Source organism: Emydura macquarii, unplaced genomic scaffold, assembly GCF_026122565.2.
Source record: "Emydura macquarii macquarii isolate MOO-44397 ecotype Brisbane River unplaced genomic scaffold, CSIRO-AGI_Emac_v2 contig_968, whole genome shotgun sequence".
NCBI lineage: Eukaryota > Metazoa > Chordata > Testudines > Chelidae > Emydura > Emydura macquarii.
This window is the reverse complement of record NW_027131105.1, coordinates 14,041,546-14,062,210: the sequence shown is the minus strand read 5'-3', so window position 1 is coordinate 14,062,210 and position 20,665 is coordinate 14,041,546. Positions and strand designations below refer to the sequence as shown.

Here is a 20,665-nt window from a genome sequence, read left to right as displayed (position 1 = left end):
GATCGTTGGCTCATTCGTGCAACAGGAAAAAAAACCAAGTGAAAAACAAAGACGAAACTGATTCAAGTGAAGCACTGCTGCCCCACACATCGGTATATGTGCTTGTGTGGCAGGAGTCGCGGGGGGGGGCATAAACTACTACAGGCACAAAGAAGGGTGGCACGATCAAATAAGTTTGAGAATCACTGGCCTAGTCTACATTTAAAAGTTAGGTTGACATAGCAACATCAATCAGGGACTGTAAAATACAGAGTCTGAATGCTGAAGCTATGCTGACCTAGCCCTCAGTGTAGATGCAGCTATGTTGATGGAAGAATGCTTCTGTTGATGTAGTTAGTCGCTACAGGGTTATTCTGGCATAGCTATGAGAATTTAGCTAGGCTGGTGTAGTCTCTTTAGTGTAGGCATGCTCCTGGATTGGTTTATTCCCCTTCCCCTACTGGAGTAACTAAACCGGTACAAGCACCTTTACGCTGAAGTAGCTGTCTCCAGTGCTTTCACTATATGGGTACAGATGGAGAGAGAAATCTTGTGTGGCTGGAGACGGCAAGTCAGATCTCAGGTATTGAAAGATCAAGAATTAAGCAGGATTGCTGTGGTTTATATGGACTGAGGCTATATGCCTTGTAGGAGCACAGCACATGAGACAACTGTATAGAGCCTTTTGGGAACAACATGTTCTAGAGCATTTACATAACCCCCCATCTGGAATGTTGTATGGAGCACCTATTGTGACATGTTCTAAACCACTGAGCAGACAACTAGGTGGAAGTCCAGTAGAGCACAGATGCTCCATGTTCTAATCTACAGAATCTTCTAGACACCACGTCATCGACTAGACACATACATGCCCCCGTTTTCTGGAACATCGGTGGTTCTTTACAGCTGTCTGAAGCCAGGCAGAGGATGGTGTTCTAGATCCAACAGAACAGAAACGTTCCAGAGCCATGTCTCCCCCTCCCCCCCCCATGGGGCGCTATAGTGGGCAGAACGCTCCCACCCCGTGCCGCGCGCCCGCCACGGTCTAGAACAAACGGGGAGGGTCCGGCCCCCGCCCCCCCGCTGTGTTCTAAAGGAGCGTCCAGAGACCCCTTCGTTCTAGAGCCGCCTGCCCCGTTCTAGACCTGCTCAGCCGCGGCCGGGGCCACGGGTTGGTTGGTTGGTTGTCGGACTCCTCGCTCCGCCCAGGCGCCGGGGCGGGACGCGGGGCCGGGCTTCGCGGTGTCAGCGCCCCTCCGCCCGCCGCAGTGTTTACATCCGCCGCCGCTCGCCTGTCCCAGGCCGGCCCGGTCCAGTCTCCCCCCCGCCCGCTCCCCCAGGCAGAGCCAATGCGGCGGCACCGCCGCCCCGCACCCCGGCCATGGACACCAGCGACCTGTTCACCAGCTGCAAGAAGGGGGACGTGAGCCGAGTGCGGTGAGGCCGGGCGGGGGCCCGGGGCCTGAGCGATCGGGGAGGGACACCGGGGGACCAGGGCTTTTGGGGGGGTAGGTTGGGATAAGGGGGCGCAGGGAGGCGGGGCTCGGGGGATACGGGCCGCGCTGTGGGATGCTGGGTGAAGGGGCAGAAGATGGGGCTGAGGGAACATGGGGTGGCCGAGGCAGCGGGGTGGCGGTCATAGAGAGAGAAGGGAGGAGGGGGCCGCAGGCGATGGAAGGCAGGGGCTGGGGAAAGCAGGAGGGAGGTGGGATTATTGGAGGCAGAGGTGGCTGGAAAGGAGCCTCCCTTGCTGCTCCCAGTAAATTCTGCTGGTCAGTGGCAGTGGTTCCCAGCTCTCCCAGACTGCTGTACTCCTTTCAGGAGTCTGAAGCTGAAGTCTCACCACCCAGGGCTGAAGCATGTAACTTAGCCTAGGGGGGCACCCTGTGGCATGGGGCCTCAGCAATTGAATCACAGAAGATTAGGGTTGGAAGGGACCTCAGGAGGTATCTAATCCAAACCCCCCTGCTCAAAGCAGAACCAACCCCAACTAAACCATCCCAGCCAGGGCTTTGTCAAGCCGGGCCTTAAAAACCTCTAAGGACTGAGATTCCACCACTTCCCCAGGTAACTCGTTCCAGTGCTTCACCACCCTCCTAGTGAAAAAGTTTTTTCTAATATCCAACCTAGACCTCCCCCACTGCATCTTGCCCTGTTTGGCACCCCCTAATGCCAGTCCTCCATTTGCGATAGGATGTCTCTATGATGATCAATAATGCAGTCCCATTATCTAAAGAGAAAAGGCTAAATATTTGCCTTGCAGATGGTATTAGTAACTCTGTGAAGTGTTGGAACGTTAAATTACAGACTTTAAGGTCAGAAGGGACAATCATGATCATCTAGTCTGACCTCCTTCACATTGCCGGCCACAGAACCTCACCCACCCGCTCCTATAATAGGCCCATAACCTCTGGCTGAGTTACTGAAGTCCTCAATTCATCATTTAAAGACTTCAGCAAGTTACAGAGAATCCACCACTTACACTAGTTCAGACCTGCAAGTAATCCATGCCACGTGCTGCAGAGGAAGGCAGAACGCCCCCAGCATCTCTGTCAATCTGACCCAGGGGAAAATTGCTTGAGTCTGTTCTCCTGTAGTGAAGCAGCATGGTCTAGGGGACATGGAACTAGGAGGCAAACCTACATTCTTTTCCTAGCTCTGCCACTGATCAGCTGGGAGACCTTGGGCAATGCATTATATCGCTTGGTGCCTCAGTTTCCCCTCCAACTTCGTCTGTCTTGTGTGTTTTGGTTGTAAGCTCCTGGGGGCAGGAACTGTCTTCCACTTTGTGTATGTACAGTGCCTAACACAATGGAGCCCTGGTCTCAGATGGGGCCTATAGGAGCTGATGTAATATAAATAATGGATAATTTATTAATCTCGTGAGCAGAACCAAATTATTGTTAAATCAGGAGTTATGCTTTAAAGAACAGGCCTTTTAATCCCCAGCAGAAACAGTTGGGATGGAGAAATGCACGTGGCTTCTACAGCAAGCAGTATTCAAGTCAGTTGCTTTAATGGAGCAGATTTACTTGCAGAACTATACATGAAACATGGTTACATTTGCAGTAAATGTAGTACAGTGCTCTCTGCTAACTCTTTTAATCAGTTCACCTACTTTTCAGCCTTAGGCAAGACTAGAAGAGGATACATTGATTTAGGAGCCAGGCACGGTTAGAGAGCAAAAGGAGTGTTCTGTACCATTACCAGCTCTTGTGACGCTTTGCCTTCCTTGCTCGCTCTAATGATAAATCAGATACTATATTCCATAGGTCCACTCTTTGTTATGGATTGTAACAGCACCGATTATGAGTAGAATCCATAATTTTGTGTCTTGTCGTTCAGTCCTACTTTATTATTTATCTATGGGAGCATCCATGATGTGGTAGGTTCATCAGAAGGTGGGTGACCTCTGCTCTGAGGAGCTCACAATCTAAGGACAAACGGGCAAATAGACAGAGGTTAGGGGAACTGTTGCAGAAGAACTTGGAGATGTTTTTTTAAGTGATCTGGCTTAGTCAGTAATTTGTCACCTTAGGGCACAGAAGGTTGTGGATTGGAGTCCATCATCAGAACTTCAAGTCAGAGCCAGCACTGACACCACAATGCAGTATCATCGAGACAGACTGCATTGATACAGCTGCTGTCCCTCAAGCGGGTTGTGAAACTGAGGTCTTTTCTAACACCTCCGGTGGCTGCCCAGTTGGAAGTTAAAGATTCCATGGCATTTTTTAAATTTATTACTGTACAAACCCAAAGCTACATCTTCTAGAAGGAAAAATGTAACCTAACAAGTGTCTAGACGAAGTTATGTAAGAGCTTGTTTTTTCTCTTCTCTTTCAGATATCTTCTTGAACAGAGAGATGTGGAAATAAATGTTCGGGATAAATGGGACAGTACCCCTTTGTGAGTGTTACAGCATAGAGCTCCAGTGTGAGGTATTTGGGTTGGGTGGGGGAGGTTGGAGATTAAATATATGAAATCTCTAGGAATCCTGCCTGGTTGGATGCTGTACTGAATATTTATTCTTCTCCCCTTTGTGTGTTCTGTGCAGCCAGGTGCACTCTTGTTTAGCCACTGAGGTAGTGGATATAATAATCTGAATGGGACATACTGTGGAAGTGCCAGAAGAATCCCAAAGCAGACAATGAATCACTGCCTCCACCTCTGGAGTGGGGTGTGGCGACAGGTTTAAAGGTTTACAGGGACACAGCACAACAGTGTGGGACAGGCAGTGACGAATCCCATGTTCACCATTGAGGAGTTTGGTGGGAGCACAGTGAGCATAATATGCTGATTCCAAAGTGCCGTTAGACACCTGCAGTGTATTTTGAAGACTGAATATCTTCCAGAAGGCCTGTACAAAAATTAAGCTGTAAAGATTAAGGAGGTGATGGTTGAGTGCCAGACGTGTGCTAGGCACATGATCTCAGTTGGTCCGTAGGCACTACTGTAATAAACATGAGTCCCTGAAAGTTTACAATCCAAATAGGTAACATCATGTAGATGAAGGGAGATGAGGCTAAGCATGTGTCTTGATCCGTGACTGTTTCAAACTATTTTTGCATGCTTCTGTGAAGGCAGGATGAAGGTTTACAGAATTTGTTTGAGGAGGGACTCCAGGGAGAAGAGCAGAAGCATGGTAGACAGGGCATGGAAGATGATGTAGAGATAAGCATGGGTGAAATAGTGGGAGTAGTGGATAGTGCAGGGAATTAGGAGTCAAGGCTTATAAAATTAATTTCCAACTCTGTTACTAACTTAATGTGTGACCTTGGGTAAGTCACCCCCTCTCTCTCTGCCTTCCTGATGGAAAAGTCCTCTAGAATTCAGTAGTGATCAAACCACCAATAGGATTTTATAAAAATGACTGTAAGATCTGTAGAACTGAACAGAGACTAAGATCTTTTCAATAGCTTTTTGGATAGTTCAGAACACCTATAAAAAGGTTCTCATTTATTTCATTCTATAGGACTTTTCTATAAGGGCCAATTTTATCTGTCTGTAAAATGGGGATAATACCTACTATATTGAGGTGGTTATAGGCTTAATTGATATTTATAGTGCAATTTGAGATCTTCAAGTGAAAGGTGCAAGAGGAGCATAAAACACTTGGGTTGTGGAAAGGAGTCAAAAGGAAAATAAATCCATCCTAAAAGGTGATTGGGGACATCGATTTACTGTACATCTGACACATGTGTTTGAGCCTACAGCATTCTAAGTATTTAATAATGAATGTGCCTTCTAAAGAAGCAGGGATGTGTTTGGGACAGTGGGGCATGGAATTGCTGGGTGCACATGAAATAAACTAATGAATCAAGTTTGGCAGCCTAGGGCCTTACGAGAGGTTGAGTCAGGGTTTGGACCATGAGGTCCCTTGGCTGGTCAAGAGGACCTGAGTGTGCTGAGAAGAGAATCTGCCCTGCCTCTTGTAGGGAGGGGGCACCTTGTGTTATTCCTGAGCAATCTCCTTAAGCTCCTGGAGAGCGCCATTGTTTAACCCCAGAAGGAGCCATAAGCACTCCACCACTGAAGGAAGGATAGGTTAGTGAAATGTGGGGCCTGTTGTGGAAGAGAGAGGCCTTTTGAGGGGTGATAAACTCTCAAAGCAACAAATGTTTCACTTGTGTTTCTAACTTTTTTTCTTGTTAATTAACAGGTACTATGCTTGTCTCTGTGGCCATGAGGAGCTTGTACGCTATCTTCTAGCTAGTGGTAAGAGGGTGCTGAGATTATGCTGTTCTCTTCAAGTGTCTTTCCCATTTCTAGCTTTCCATTTATCATCTGCTGCTGATGTGTGTAGAAGTCTGTATCCCTTTAACTGTTGCCTGCAGAGCCGCATCGTAATTTAATTAAATCTCCGATTAAAAAACCTTGACTGTTGTGGGACTCTACAGTCAAACTGGACTTACTACCAATGTCCCTTTACAGACCACTTACCACTTGAGTTTCCTACAGGGAAGGTTTTTTTGTTTTTTGGTTTTTTTCTGGTGCCAATAACTTCACCACATGGGACTCTAGTGAGGGCTGTCTACAGTTATAGCACAGTACAGTTGCAGGAGTGCAGTGTTATGATGTCAGAACTGCACCTTAGTCAATGAATCACCTGGGTGAGCTTTGTCTTCCTTTTCCTTTGTGGCCTTCTATTCATTTTTTTTGGAGTCTTACTCTGTACACAGGTATGTAAAAGCAAACTGCAAGGCTTTTATTAAAAACAAACCAAAAAACACCCTTCACACTTCTTGCTTTCTGTGCCAGAGACAGTTCTAAGGCACTGGTGACGTCCCTCATTCTGGCAGACAAACCAGGGCACTTCCAGTCCAAGATCTCAGCAAGATGATTTGTTATTAATGCTGTATTTAACACACTTAAACAGTTTATTAATTTCTCTATTGGAATCTAATAAACTCCCTTCTAATTCTTTTTTTAGTAAAACTTTTGCAGTTCACCTTTAAAAAGGGTCCCCTGCTTTCTTTGTCAAGCAGAAAATTGGTCTTTAAGAATCCCGTGGCTAATAGCACCATTCACACAGTGAGTTTCTTCTTCCTTGAATCCTGTTGGAGTTATGCCAGGCCTGAGGCCCAGAACCTCCTGTAACAGTAGATCAGATTAAAGAAACAAGCCCTGGTTCATTCATGAAGGAGTGGTAGTGATGGGAGGTCAGACTCAGAGTGTGGGTGGGTGGGTGGAGAATCTAATTTTGGCAGCTGAAGTCCAGTATTGTGTCAGATGATGTTTCTTGTAAATCATGTAGTCAGCCATAGGATAATTCCCTCTTTAGCTAGGGGACATCTTTTAGAGGTGTTTGTGCTTTGTCTGTCTTAGTGTTACACTTGTTGCCATTTTGCAGGTGCAAAATGTGAAGCAAACACTTTTGATGGGGAGCGTTGTTTGTATGGGGCTTTGAGTGATGCCATCCGACGTGTGTTGAAGGAGTACAAGCAAATCACAGCGAAGTGCATGAAGAGAGATTACTATGATGTCTTCTTGCAGCGGTAAGGTGATGGGACAGCTCATCAGCACATTTCAGAATCGCAGTCTGTATGTCAGCTCGACCACTTAAATATGCCATTCTGGCTTAAATCACGTGCAGGTTGATCAGAGCCCTGTCTCATTCCATACCCGCTTTTACATATCTTGTCAAATTAGGCAGAGCTTCAAATATGCCCTAACGGATCATTTACCACATACATCTGTGTTGAAAGAAACTTCCATCAGTTTACATACACACACAGGCAGAGGACCAGTGGAATGTTGAAAGCGCATTAGTGAAAGCATGACATGTGCTAAGTAAATTTTTGAACCCTTGACTTCCAAATCAAAGCATGTTTATCAGATTGTCAAGAAACACGTCTGTGAACTAGGAAAGACAAGTAAGACACATTTAAGTTTTCACCCCTAACCTGCTGTGGCACTAGGGCCAATATTTTTACTAGTGAGTAGTGATTATAGGTGCCTCATTCTGGAGGTGCCCAGCTTGCGGTCCCTTAAAGAAACCTGATTTGCAGAGTGAAGATGCTGAACACTTTCTGAAAATCTGGCTTATTTAAGGTGTCTTCAGTTGGACTGACAAAATCAGGAGTAATTTTTTTAAATCTTGGTCTAAATTTTCAAATAAATAAATAAATAATAAAATTGTAGATAGTCTTAAAATGACAAATGTGAGGTTTTTGTTTTAAAAAATGATAGGCTCAGTCTTCCAAAAAATATAGCTTTTGGACTGAGAGGAAACATAGGGAAAACTTCAGTTTTAGGGATAAGAGAAAGTTCTAAGCACCTGAAAAAGGCCAATTGGAATGGAAACGCTTAAGGCTTGTCTATACAGACAATTAGTTCATGACAAATACTGGGGTAAATGTAGCCCACTGAAGCCTGCTGTGTGCTAAGGCTATATCCACACTATGGAGCTAGGGATGTGGTTCCCAGCTCCTGTAAACACATATGCTAGCTCTCATCAAGCTAGTGTGCTAAAAATAATAGCATGGCTGGAGTAGCATGGGGAGCAGTTTCACAGGCTAGCTCTGCTGCGGATGAACCCTGAGGTTCAGGAGGATTAGCAGCTGGAGTGCCACTGCTCACCGCTGTCTGTGCTGCTCACGTGAGCTAGCACAAGAACGTCTACGCGAGCTTGGAGTCACCTCCCTAGTTCGTAGTTTAGATGTATCCTAAGTGTCTGTGTGGACCTTGCCATCTACACTGTAAAAGTTTCCTAGTGTGCTGTGTACTCCCGTTTCTCGAAATACTAAAAGCTTAGGGAATGCATTATAAGGAGGTATGGGATACAGGCTTCATCAGCACAAACTTTGGGTGGTCATATTTGAGGGGGAATAAGCAATCTACAAGTTAGGCATGCATCCCAAACAGCTGATGAGACCTTCATACCGCACCGTCATGTATTCACGATATGTCACATACTTTGCAGAACATAAAAAGAATATACAAGAGTCTTAAAATCTTTTACTGGGTCTATATTATGTTACTTTAGTTACTATGAATCCAATTATACAAGGCTCAAAGGAGTCATAAGTATGTCTAAAACTGATCTAAAATAGATTATTAATAAACTTAAAAAAAAAATCATGATTTTAAAGTCTGTGCCTTCCAAATCTGAAAGTAAATGGGTCCCATTGGGAGCTGGGAATTTCCCCAGGGATATAAAAAAAAAAACCTTGCTTGTTTCTGCAAAAAAAACCAAAACTCTTTTGAAAGGTTGATTTAAATAACTCAGATGTTGCAATGTTGAGCTAATTCACCAGAACCAGAGTGAAACTGGCTATGTTCCACTTTCATTTTTCAAATGGAGCTAAAGGTAAAATTTTAATAAACTGCAGTAATGCTGAGAAGTAAATTCATTCATCATTTCTACAATCTTTCATTTCTACTTATGAGAGAGGTCAGTAGGAAGGACAGTACAATGGTTAGAGTCCTGTGTTGCGTTGGCAAGCCACTTCACCTCTCTATGCCTCAGTTCCCCATCTGTAATAGGGATAATGCCTTCCTTGTGTGGATGTTGTACGGATAATGAATTGAAGATTGTGAGGCACTTATATGACCCTCATTATCAAAGAATATAAGAAAGACAGCAACACTCTGTCTTGACAATGTCTCCTTAAGGAGTAAGATGTTCACAAGTTGCCTTTCTCCCATGTGTGAAAGCTTCGCTCCTCACCCTCAGTTTTCTCTGTATTCTTCTTCCTCTTTCTATGTAGCTGATTTTATCTTCCCCTCTCTTTTTTCCCTTCCAGGCTTCTGGAACAGGGTTACCAAAGCGACATTGTCTTCATCGTCCACGGGAAATCCTTCTGTGCTCACCGCTGCATCCTTAGTGCTCGCAGTGCATACTTTGCAGAAATGTTTGAGACCAAGTGGAAAGGGAAGAATATGATAGCGTTAAAGCACCCACTGGTGAGGAGAACCACACTTCAGGTTTTGTTTCCCCTCATGCCTTAGATATTTTCTCTCTGAGAAAGGTGAGGTTGAAAAGAAGTTTCAGGGGTAATTTCCATAGTTGACACCTTCCATAACACAGAACTGTTCCAGGACTCAGAGGGAGATGGAACACTTTATGCACTAAAATGGCTTCTGATGCATCGAAAGCTGTAAACTGTATGCGGTCAGATTCCTCTCCTTTTACCTCCGTCATTGGGTCAAATTCAGTTCAAATCAGCAATAAAAGAGCTGTTACCATCTGCCAGCTGTTTGGTGACCCTTATATGAAATGAGTTGAGTCTTTGTCTAATTCCCAGTAGACAGGTGGTCAACACCACAGAAATCACCACTATAATTGGAACTAATTGACTCCCAGGTGTTGCCTCAGCAACTAAAGGACTAAATCGGCTGTAAGTGGATTTTGCTAGTCAATTACTAATACTCTCCAGCGTATGTTTCTGTGGTTTGGCTGTCTGTGGGAAACCTCAGATTCTCTCCTGTTGCAAACACCCTTCCTTGTTTCTCAGGACAACCCTAGTTTTTATCACCTTCCATCTTTGTTGCTCTTTAGACTGTAACTTGGGTTCCTCTTTAACTGGGAGGGTTGAAAATGGTGGGGGATCAAAGGATAATTTGTGATAGTGCTTCTACTATAGTTGTCCTAGGTGTGACCTGCAACGTCTCTGTCACCTGCCAACTCCCCAGGCACAGGTTCTGTGCCTTTCCCTGTAACAAATCTCAATACTCTGATGTGTAACAAAGGTGGGGGTGGATAAACCAAATACAAGTAAATATATTTACAGAGCGATGTAGACTGGATAGAATGGAAATACTAGTTATGTGGAAGAGCGGGGGAATAGTGTGTGTAATCAAAAGCCTATTATTGCACTAGTTTGAGTTTCCACAAAGGAGGTATCCTCACTTACCTCCCATGCATTTTAGAGTTATTTTCTTGATCATGACCCCCTGACCTTTATCTTAGATGACCGTACCAAACTGATAGTGCATTATTTTTAGTGTGTAATGCATTATCAGTTTGGTAAGGTCATCTGTGTATCTCTATTGATGTTTCAAGCTCCTTGGATAAATGTGTGCTTTATATAGGTGACCTTTTTCCTGTCTTATTTTAGATCAACCCAGCAGCCTTTGGCTCCCTCCTGCAGTATCTTTACACAGGTATGTTACTGCTGCTTGACAAGTGCACGCATGTTGGAATGCAGTAGTCTGCACCTCTTTGCCATGGCACTGTTTGGGTGGCAGAGGCTTCTAGATAAGCTTGTTTGGGTGGATGGGTAGTCATGGCTTAGACACAGTCTCTCTGTCATCTGGCAGATATGAGGAGTATGAGCAATTCCATGTTGTTGAAAGCTGACTGAAAATGCATATTCATACTTTTTGCCAGTTGTGGTTCTGCCAGTATCTGGGGAGTCAATAAAAATCAACTTTGGTTGAGTGGATAGATGTGGGGAAATGTTTCTTCTCTAGGATGATAAAAGTCTGCTTAGATGGCACATATTTTATCTCCTAAACTGAGCACTGGCCGTATTCCCTGTGTACTCTGGCCTCTGAGTATTTTGAAGCTAGAAGACCTGCTATCTCAGACTGCTGAATGGTTTGACTACAACTTGTTACTATTGGTCCCAGCAGAAGTTGTTCTTAAATCTTGAGCCAGAGTTAACCAAGCATTCTGTTAGGGAATGCAAGTGCAATATCCCCTCAGACCACAGGGTGGTGCTCGGAGTTAAACTTTCCATTGTGTACTGTAAGGGAAATGTTACTAAGGCATCTGAGTTTCTTCACCATAAAACAATAACTGCTTATCTCTTTACAGTTAGCTTTCCTCAGTATGCGCTCTAAAATGCTTTATAGTGCTTCTGGGAGATGCTGGATTAACAGCCCTTGAGACCGAAGTCCTTTCTCATGCCAAAACATCATGGCAGCAGCCATGCAAGCTTCTACCACTGTGCCCCTCATCTCTGTTCTGAAAACAACCCCCTTCTAAGGAAAGTGGAATTGGGTCCCCAAGAGCCATTCAGTCTTTGGTCTCTTTTGCTGAGACTGCCAAGTTGTGGGTCCACTTATATGGGCACCTGAGGAACCGCGCTGAGATTCACCAATTTTGGTTCAGCTTCTCAGCAGTCAGCAGATAGTAATTTGCACTGTTGTATTGACACTTGCCTAATAGATTCATACCAGTGATCCAGAAGTGAGACTGCATAGCCCATTAGAAATCCTTCAGTCCATCCAGTCCCTTGTCTGTATATCAGCCATTTTTATGCCCAAGTAAGTAAATGGTGACTGGTGTGAGGTCAAGGAACTGGCTGATAGGATCTTGGGGTTTCTCTTTGGCAGGTCGTCTAGACATTGATGTAGAATATGTGAATGATTGCAAGAGACTAGCCAAGCAGTGTTGGCTTCAAGATCTTATCGAGGATTTGGAGACCAAGTGTAAAAAGGTCTATGAATTTGGTGAGCTCTCCCTTAATGGCTGCTTCTCTTCATTGTGTTTGTTTCTGTTTTTGGAGTGGGAGGGGAGGTCATGACAATAGACATTCCACCAATGGGGCACCTGTGGCATCCAGAAACTAATGAGGGGGAAAACCTGAATAGTTCTATGCACAGCCGTTCACAGAATAGGTCTTCTACATGGGAGGCTTCCTGTGAGGCAACTTCTATAGTATTCTGTGACTGAATAGTGAACAAATGTACATCATAGTAGTGGGGACCACAGCAGCAGGGCTTAATTGAATAGTCCAGCAACCCTAGCAGAGCAGTGAGGAGCATGTTCCAAAGTGTCCGTAATCAGAGAACTAGTGGGTTACAGTGGTGGTGGTTCGTGTGTTCTCTGCATGATAGAAATGCCTGACTTAAAGTGGAACAGTCAGATAAGTTAGATTTAGTGTATTTTGTGTGTGGAGAGACACATGCACACAAAGTTAATATAAACAGTTGCATTGTTTTTGAACATTCTCCCAGAGTGTTCATGATCCCAGCACAACAGCATTGGGTCATTGCACGAGAACCAGCAGGTGGAATACTAGTCTTCTAACAGCACAAAAATGGCAAAGATACCTTTAGAAAATGAACTGATTTCAGATGTAATAGTTTAATGGATTAACTGGTAAGGAAACTTGTAGTTTGAAATCACACAGGGTCTGTGTCGCCCCTCATTTACACTCTGGTGTAACTCCTTTGTTACTCTCTCAGAGCAGAATCTAGGTTATAGTTTTTAATCTGATAGTGTCCTTTCTCTGATTTAACAGGTAAAAGATTGTTGTAGCTGCTCAGCTTTTTACTTTAAATATTTATTGTAGATTCAGATTTTGCAGCTTTGTAAGCTTACATAGTTTACCAGCATATGTAGGCTGGAGTGACAGTCATCCCATAGTGCAAAGTTAGCTCTATGACTGCATCACAAAACTTGCTTTTTTTTTTTTTCTTGTTGTAAGTGTGTGTGCATACAGTGTACTCGCCAGTGCTTTGCCCTACTTTGTTTTTAAAGACTGGAGTGTCTTCTCTTGAGACCATTCCACTACTCTAATAGATTCTCCCAAATACTCAACCGACATTTTCTTTGCTTCATTTCATGCCTGTTATACCTCCTTAACTCACCTGACATGATTACTGTCCCTCCTCAGTGCTAACTCTTGCCAGATGTTTGCAGGAGGTTAGCATGCTATCATGTTCTTCTTTAGCTGAGCTCACGAAGATTTGCTTCATTTAAACTTCCTTCCTGGATACGTCCCTCCAGCTCCTTTTTATTATTTGTATTGCTCTTTGCTGAATTCCCTGCACTTCTTGCATTTCACAAACATCAGATGATGGACCTTCCCATTTGTTGCTGCCAACAATCTATTTTTTTGTCTCTTTCATCCTTTTAGAAGCAAAAAAATTCTAACAATGAAATTTTGCATCCTTGGATTTGAAATATTCAGTGACTGAATTGGTTTGTGCGTACAATACCATCATCCAAAATCCACCGTTTCTGGTCTGAGCATCACGAGAGATACTTTTGGGTTCCTATGGAAGTGCCTAGATGCGTTGGAGAGCCTATGGTGTGGATACGTACCATTGAATCTGCCCTATTTCTTGGTTGATGGCCTTGAGAAGGCACATATGATGTGGCATGTGCTTTCTGTGTGTGAGGGAAGGATTTCCTACTCTCCTCTTTCTTCTTCTCTGGGTTTTTATAATGTGCCCTTCACCATGGTATCTGAGTTCTTCGGATAGCATGGAGCTTCAGATAGTTTCTCTGTTTGGCCCTTTAATCTCTCGATGTTCCCAAATCTCTCTTGTGTGGGATAGGTAGGTTGACTGTCACAGAATATGGTTTTAAAGCAATTATGTACACAACCTCTGCTTTAAATTAGCACAAAGCTCTTTCCAGCCTAATCTACACTAGGGTGTAAAAGCATTAACATGCTCTCACAAACTTTTTATCCTAGTCTAGACAAGATCGGTGTGTCACTCAAATGTTAATGGGTAGAAAGTGCTTTGAAATCTTCTGATGAAAGGCACCCATAGAAAGTATCATTCTTATCACACAGTCACAGTAACCGGTCTCCCACAGAGGAGTAGAAATCTAGACTAAGTGTACGTCTTCACTGCAGAGATTATGTGGGTGATTTGGTGTCCAGGTCTGAGCACCTGGGTTAGCCTAGGCTGGGGTTTAAGCAGCCACACTGCGAAGCTGTTCCATAGAGACTGTGTCCTCACTGGTGCTGCACTTACCCGTGTGTGTTATTAGGACTTCTGGGGGCCTATCCCATAGTTCTTTGTGCTGCAATAAGATGAGCCACTCTGATTCTTTGCCAGTGAATTGTGGAAGAACTCTGTCCTTTTAGGCACACCTCTGAGGGCAGAATTGTGGAAAGTCATTGGAGGACTATTGGCACTCAAATGATTTTTAGCCTGCATCATCACTGCAAAGTGGGCAGGTTACCAGCCTGAGTAGATGTTCCTCTTAGCTTTTTGCCTATAGCCCCAGACAAGCCAGCAAGCCCATTTGAAAACACCACTGAACTTGGTGAGAGGATTTTGTGTGTGGACGGCTGGAGGGTTGGGGCAACACCTGAATAAGAGCCTGAGTTTACTCTGCAGTGAACTTTAAAGAGACAAGGACGGTGTTCTCAGTTGCTTATGTGGATCTGTAATTCTGTGGGGCTCTTTTCTGACAGCTTTGGCAGTTTGGCTTGGGTCTATGGCAAACCTGGCCTGCCCCTCCAGTAAGTTTGGTTCTTTGCTAAAGACAAGGGCATCAGCATTCAGTCCTTTAAATAGAAACTGCATAGCTCATTCTCGAGTGCACCTCTCTGGATGTGGATTATAGTACCAATCATTTTAAATGGTGGGTTGGATTTTTATGCACCCTATTGTTTCCAAAAAACATTTGGGATATTCAGCCAGTTCAGGTGTCAGGGTGGCCCATCTTGATGGATGAAATGCTTTCTTGGGGTGGGGGCGGTGGATTCATATTGTGGCACATCTTGGTCTCATTTCGCCCACCACCTGATGGAGTCATCTGATGAAGCCCATATAATGATGAGCAAAATGTCAGGAAAAATAAGGTCTCATGGTGATGTGATTCACCTGAGAAGAGAGGGGTTTTAATGCAGTGAATCACTCCTGTCAAAAATCCTTCCTAACACTTCAGTACTGTGCAGTTTAACTCTTTAATCACTGGTAGTTAACTTCTCTTTCACTATGCTTCTAATAGAATCCATAAGATTTCATAGCCTCAACTTTTATGTTTTGACTGCACTTTGTTTTTCAAGCATTCCCTGCTAAGAGGCTCATAAAATTTGTCAAAGTCCAATCAAAATTGCATTTGAAACAGCAAATGAGGTTCATAAATGGACATGGAGCGGAAGGACAATGCTGACAATAAGATTATACGGTAATGCATGTTCACACCTTGATAGTGCTGCTAACTCTTTTTTTTTTTTTTTTTTTAAACCTTTCCTTCCCAACTGTGGTCATGCAGCTGTACCTGAAAGAGGCTGCGAAGACCTCTGAGACCTTTAATTTTACCTGTTGTGCTAGGGACCTGCCACATGACTTGCATTCATCGTTCCTGCCAAGTAGAACAAATAGTTTAAAAATACAGCAGGCAATTCTTTCCAAAGGAGCAAAGCTGTTGGAGAAGAAGGACCAGAGGTTACATTTTAAAATCAACACTTGCAGACAGCTCCAGTCGAGTCTCCTGTTGTTGCAGTCTTTGCCTAGAAGGTGCCTATCACAGTCTTGTCTTGGGGCGCTTTATGTGATTTGGATCAAAGGAATGCCATAGTTTCCCAAAATGGGGAGTGCTTGCTCCCTTGTGGTAGCCTAGCTAGCTATCCTGACACGACCGGAAACTGGAAGGTTACTAGCCAGGAGGTTAACTGAGAAGGAGCCTCCCAGGCCGGTGCTTCATTAGTTTTTTCTTTGTTTGCTGGTCCCTTGTTGGTGGCTATTATTAGCATTTAAGCCTTACGTTGCAGTAGCACCTAGAGGCCCCAATCAATATGGGCCTCCCGCTGTGCTATACTCTGTATAAATATATAGAAAATGACAGTCTCTGCCCCGAAGAACGTAGTCTTCCATGGAACTAAATCACAGCAGCACTGCTAGAACATGAGCCAAGCGAGTGGTGGCGCTACAGAGGGAAAGCATAAGCCCGACTTCACTCTAAGTAAATAACCAACGGAAGCACTAGTGGCCAGGAGGAAGTGTGGAAGCATGTCTAGTGCAGCAGGCTTCACCCCCTTGCCCAGTAGGGATGTATCTTATGTTATTACTGTATCATCTGGGGCTGACTGCAGCTGCAGGGAAGCAGCATTTCTATGGCAGTTCTCGATCATGTGTCTAATGGGGTATTAGCAGAGAGGAGGACAGAACAGGCCCATGGCTGCTCCCTTTCCTCACCAGGATCTCTGTAATGGATCTTCTAGAAGTGAGGGATGAGGGGTGACTTAAGAGGGGAAATGGTGGAGTCCGTGTCCTCTTTCTTCCTCCCAATGATAATTACAGCCTTGATCATTGCTAGCAGGTGCATGCGTGTCTCTCTCTCTGAAGGACATGTTTTTATATTTCAGTGGAAACTAAAAGTCAGACAAAACTAATATTTCCCAGAGATCCTCCCCCCCGCCCCTCTTTTTTTTTTAAGCAGGAAGGAAAGTTTTTAGATTTTTTTTTTTCCCTAGCCATCTATACTTTTTTTTGTTTTCTTTTGCCTTTTCCAGTCTCTTCCAAGCCAGGGACCTGTGTGAAAGTGCTGACAATTGAGCCCCCAGGTAACTGCCGGCTGCAGGAGGATCTGGCTCTGCTAGCAGACTGCGCCCTGCCGGCTGAACTGCGGGTAGGGAGTGTTTTATATTTCTTCCCACTCTCCACTGGGCCCCTCTGACTATGCCACAGGGAGAGCTGTATGTTCACAAGCGTTTAGTCTTACTTTCTCTGCTGGGTTTTGTGGTCACTTATTCACTGGTATTAATAGTATGAGCTGACTTTCCAAACACAAAAGCCTTGTACAGCCCAGGGAAATGCTGTAAATCTCATAACCAGGCTGCCGGTTTTCCTTCTTGCAGCAGGATTATTCTTCCCTTAGAGATTTGTAGAGGTCAGATCCCTGGTCTCATCCAAGTCAATGAGAGTTTCCCCATTGATTTCAATGGGGATAAGATTTAGCCCTAGTTGAACATATTACTGTGATGCAAGAAGGAGAAAAAAATTCTTTGGATGACAGCAGTACCTTCGGATATGTATTGATAAAATGGATTGCCTAACTGGGGTTACCTGTCAACAAAGTTAAACTGATCCCCAGGTTGAGAATTGTCCCCCATGGTGGACTGGCAGCGAGTTGGTTTGTTACTTTTCTCAGAAACATTGAGTTAGGATTATCTATTAGACTCAGCTGTGTGTATTCCACACAATAGATTTCCCGCGATGCAAGTGAACAGGACGGATGTTGTGGACCCCAGTTCTTCCTGCCTTTCTTCATCTCTGTAATATTGATGGTTGTCTTATATTTTCCTTCAATACGTTTGTCCCAGTTTCTTCACGTGGAGTAGTAAAACTAATAACATACTCATTTTAAGCAGCTTCTGTGCCTGTAGGCTGTATAACTGAACAGTGTAGCACAGCTTATTGCTTTCTTGTGCTAAACAGAACTCCCTGAGCTGGAACTCAAGGAAATATCAGAAGCAAGGTAGAAACTCAGGTGTTTTTTTTGTTTGTTTGTTTGTTTTTTTAATGTGCTGGTGGCTTAGGTTTCTTTAGCAGGATGGGCCATTGTATTTTGTGCTGGCTCTTAGCTATCCAGTTATTCTACGTACTGAAGGGTTTGATGAGGGAATCCTGTCCATTGATACTCCCTCTATCAAGGCAGAAAGCTCTGGATTTTTTTTTTAATATCTTTGTGGTTTTCTTCATTTATCATTAGGTACTTGGAAAAACCAAAAGCTGGAGAGTAGTGTAGAGTGAATTCCAGTAGTATCAATCCAAGGGTTCAAAAATCCTGAGTCGGATGTCCCAATACAATGAAATTGACTTAAAAACCATCAACTTAAATACAAAGAACCTGATTTTTTTTTTTAATTTTCTGGGTTTTTTAGCCTTTAGGGTGCATTTGAGTCACATTTTCAAGCTTTTCTCTACAACCATAAGGGCTAGAAACACTTATTTTAAAAATGAAAGCTGAGATTCTCCCATAGTCACATGAGAGCTGGTTCTTTAAGGAAGAAAAAACCCAAATATCATGAGATTCTTGATTAAAATAGCGAATTGGCATTGCTGAAATTTCCTGATTTTTTTTCCCAGCTGTTTTATGTAGCTTAGAAAGAAAACATACCATGATCCAGTCTAAACATGTGACACTGATACTACTGTTCTACTTTGTGTGTTTTCACGAATGCTAGGAAGGAATGGGGGAAAATGTATTAGAGCATCCTGTGTGGCATCCATAACCATGGTATCAGGGTTCACGTTACCCCTAATTGCATTGTTTTAACTTGATAATTTTAAAAGCTCCTCTTTTTCCTGGCCATTTATAAAGGTCCTAAAGACAGGATTGTACTCTTTTAATCTGCATTTTACTGCTTAATTATCATTTACATCTCTTCTAAATCTTTGCTTACTGGATCATCCCATTGTTCGAGTCCCCGGGGTAACAGTCCTGCAACCTCACTATTAGACTGTGATACCATGCAAACAGTATAATACAAAACACTTAACCTACAAAGTGAAAGAACACTGAACAGTCAGTCACAAACTTGAAATTTTATTTAAATAAGCCATCAAACGCTTCCTGGAATATCCGAAACAACAAACAGTACACAGTTATAAGGTACAAACCAGATTTGTCACCAGGGTTTCAAGCAACAAACAAGATTGATCGCAAAAGCAAAGTTCTGCATCACTAGACAGCATGTAGCTTTGTATTATGTGAACTTTGGGTCCGGATCATTTTTAAATAATACTCTGATATTGGACATTAAAGGTAGACTTTGTATCTTTTTCTGTCTCTCAGGTGAAAACTGCCTATTTTTTTTGAGCTCTCACAATTTTCTCTCTCTATAAAACAGTAATACCAGGAAATTCTGCTACAATAGTCGAGACATCTTCTGTAGTGCTGTGTAGTGTTGGTACAGTTCATGGCACTGCACAATATGAATATATGGAAGCTGTGTGTGGGGTGGTGTGTATTTGTTTTTGGAAGGCTATTTCAGCCACCCATACATTTTATAGTTTGGTACACCATAGGAGCTATTTTTAAACAAAGTAACTACAAGTTAAATGCAGTTAAAACCTTGATGTCTTAAATTAAAATTTTCCTTTTCTCTGTTGCTTTGTGAGCATGGAAACCTGATGTTTTCAGTAGTGACTAGAGATGGTAGGAACAATTCAGAGGAAACATTTTGTCACTGGAATTTACTGCCTCGTCGAAATCTAAACGTTTTATGGTGGTAGTTGAATTTTGATGAAGTTCCAACACAACCCAGGCAAGACTCTGGTAGAACGCTGCCTAGCTTGCTGCCAGCTCACATGCCCAGCTCCAGGGTAGGCTGCCAGGCAGACTGTCCCCAGAGTTGGGGGTGCCAGGACTTTCAGGATCCACTGTTTTGGGTCTGCCAGCCAGGTGAACTCTCCCGGAATTGTGCTCCATTCCATTTCTTGGAGAATTTTGAAATTTTTGATGTTCATTCCAAATCAGAATGAAGCCAAACTTCAAAATATTAAATTCCTTCATGAAATGGAATTACTTTTCTCAGCCCAGCTCTAGTATTGACACTTGGTGCTGTAGGTGAGCTGTTAACATCTATGTTACCTTTGACCACTGCTAGATTTTTTTTTTTTTTTAATTCCTAGAAATTATGGATGCAGAAGACCTAGTATGTCTGCAGTATGTTTACTGGTGCTTTGCTTTGTCCTTTTGTAGATGCACTAATTTATGCCTTGTGTTGTAGAACCCTGATGACTCAACATACAGCTGGATATAAAATGTTGAGTCTGATTATCAGCTGGTAATCCCATTATGGATTGTTAGGACATAATGGGCCTCTGTATGTTATGTCATAAATTATTTACAGCTGAATTTGCCTGCTGTGCATATTCCTATCTAGGAGCAAATTGCTTCTCCCTGTCAGTTGTGCATGTTGTTGTCCCTGCCAGTTGTTCTTGTCTGAATTTAGATATCACTCTCTTTGGGGCAGGGACTTGGGCTTCCCATGTTTGTTGAAGTGCCGTGCACGTCTCTGGAGCTATGTAAGAAGCAGTGGTAACAGAGCAGGTTAAAAGTCATGGGGATAAGGTGCGGAGAGACAGATACTCTGAAGTGCTGCAGATCTTTTATTTTCAGGAGTAGTAAAAGTTCTCTTTGTCCCATTCCCCATGGGGGAAAAAAGAGTAAATAGGTTACCGACTGTAACTGAAGGCATAGAAGAGAGAGACAAAGTAGGGCTGCTGCCGAGTTTGGGAAGGTGGTTTTGCTGTGTAATAATTAGAAACCAGCCTCTGCCAAATTGTAAATGTCATTAGACTTAGCTGTACTATAATTAGAAACCAGCCTCTGCCTAATTGTGCTGAGTACTGACAGAGAGCCCAGTGGGTAGGGCCAGGTTGCCATGCTCCAAAGTGTTGTGAAGTTCAGAGCCTTTGATAACTCAGTAACTCTCCACAGCCTAGGACCAGGAGTACTAGAGAATCTCCATGGTGTATGTATGGAGCTTAGCTGTTGGTACTGAAAGCAGCATGTATCGCAGTTTGTTTCCTTCTGAGT

The 20,665-nt window shown here is 43.5% G+C and overlaps 1 protein-coding gene across 2 annotated transcripts in view; it reads left to right on the top strand.

Moving 5' to 3' along the window:
• Positions 1-1,283: 1,283 nt before the first annotated feature.
• The window catches only part of ABTB1 (ankyrin repeat and BTB domain containing 1), a 31,304-nt gene continuing 11,922 nt past the window's right edge, over positions 1,284-20,665 (top strand). Inside the window, exons 1-8 of one of the 2 annotated variants that reach the window (XM_067544283.1) lie at positions 1,284-1,416; positions 3,823-3,885; positions 5,639-5,694; positions 6,830-6,974; positions 9,225-9,384; positions 10,539-10,584; positions 11,761-11,877; positions 16,632-16,747. In XM_067544283.1, the coding sequence (XP_067400384.1) occupies positions 1,361-1,416; positions 3,823-3,885; positions 5,639-5,694; positions 6,830-6,974; positions 9,225-9,384; positions 10,539-10,584; positions 11,761-11,877; positions 16,632-16,747 (759 nt within the window). In that variant the 5' untranslated portion in view covers positions 1,284-1,360. The remainder of the gene's footprint in view (positions 1,417-3,822; positions 3,886-5,638; positions 5,695-6,829; positions 6,975-9,224; positions 9,385-10,538; positions 10,585-11,760; positions 11,878-16,631; positions 16,748-20,665) is intronic. The other variant, XM_067544284.1, reaches the window with a different exon arrangement.